General features: G+C 37.0%; 1 protein-coding gene across 1 annotated transcript in view; it reads left to right on the forward strand.

The window, feature by feature from the left end:
* LOC119581807 (AMP deaminase 2-like) overlaps nt 1–1,648 on the forward strand; it is a gene marked incomplete in the record, with an annotated part of 169,661 nt that overhangs the window by 145,388 nt on the left and 22,625 nt on the right. Inside the window, 2 exon segments of the mRNA XM_037929940.1 lie at nt 1,170–1,281; nt 1,486–1,648. Coding sequence (XP_037785868.1) covers nt 1,170–1,281; nt 1,486–1,648 — 275 coding nt within the window.

Here is a 1,648-nt window from a genome sequence, read left to right on the forward strand (position 1 = left end):
TTCAAAATGAAGAGTTGTCAGTACTCATGGATTATTACAAAACCTAGCCCACACACACACTCACGCATGCGCACGCGTCTGAATCGAACAATTTTCAATTGCTCGAGACGTGAAGGAAACTAATATCTAGCCTTACACACATTTTAGCTGTATAAATGGGCATCCAGTTCCCTTATCTCTCGAGATAGGGAGTTGCCATTACTCATAGATTATTACCAAACCCCAGTTATGAATTAGTCGCTATCGAAGTTCTTCTAGTATATAGTTTGAAATGGGCCATAATTCATTTTCAAACTTCCCATACCCAAAGTGGCCCTCCTAACCATCAAGTTTTGGGGCCCATTAATAGTATTGATGCTCTGTATGGCTCTGACTATATTTTTTTCTGTCGTATTAACGGTAAGGGAATGCCGTGTACAGTGCATATTCATGCAGAGATACATCCTGAAAGCTTTTGTTTTAGAAAGCTCTTATTCTGCATATAAAGTACCCGGGAACACGGATGCACAGTAAACAATAACTGCAATCACTGATTATTAGCACGCGCCCTCAAACCGACCGTTCAAAAGTTTGAAGCCCGTGCTTTGGCCAGTTCGGTTGTTTAGGACCCCCGAGAGCATATCTTATCACCTCTGTCATATCAGGAAATGGTTGTCTGTATGAAATCTTGTAAATATTATATTTGTAAATCTAATAAAGTGAGTCACCAGATCTATGTTTGATATACTAGTATTTTTAACAAATAAATACACGTAAATCATGGTATAAGGTGCAAAATAATTTCAAAATTTATAATATTTATTACAAGATTAGTGTGTTAGCCAACCTCTTGTGTATGAGGATTATCACCTGTACCCTAAATAAGTAGATAAAACCAGGAGACATTTTATTAAAACATAAATGCATAATGTAATCTTTAAGTTTATCAGCTTCATAGTTTTTTTTTTTTATGCCGTATTTCTAATGCAGCCAAAGGTCACATTTAGAAAGCTTGGATTAACTGAGGTGATAGACTTAAAGAAATGAGAGGTGTTCTTAATGATACTCAGCTTTATGTTTGCAATAAGTACCATTGCACAATACCAGACGTACATATTCACTTTGCTGATACCATTGTCTTCAAGCATCATTGAAGAATTGTGGGGGATATATTAGTTTTTCTTTTTCAGGTTTGATAAATTCAATGCCAAATACAATCCAGTCGGAGAATCACGTCTCCGGGAAGTCTTTCTCAAAACTGGTAACCATCTAAATGGAAAGTATTTTGGCCACATTATCAAGGTGAGTCATACTTTGAAGTGCAGTAGTGCTTTCTTGGTATCGGTTTATCTCAACGTAAGATTTTGCCTGTCTTACTTATCCTGTTGACAGGATAAGTAAGAAGGAAGTGTATTTATTAACACAAAGTTATACTTTCTTAGCATTAGATTACTGTTATCCCAAATGATGCTGGGCCTTGCATCTTGCTCATCATTCTGTTCACAGGAAGTAATGGCTGATCTGGAAGAGAGTAAATATCAAAATGCAGAGCTTCGTCTTTCAATTTATGGCAAGTCCAGAGATGAGTGGAGAATGCTAGCTCGTTGGGCAGTTGAACACAATGTTCATTCAGAAAATGTTAGGTGGCTCATTCAAGTGCCACGGTTGT

Source organism: Penaeus monodon, chromosome 15 (genome assembly GCF_015228065.2).
Source record: "Penaeus monodon isolate SGIC_2016 chromosome 15, NSTDA_Pmon_1, whole genome shotgun sequence".
In the NCBI taxonomy this organism is placed as follows: domain Eukaryota; kingdom Metazoa; phylum Arthropoda; class Malacostraca; order Decapoda; family Penaeidae; genus Penaeus; species Penaeus monodon.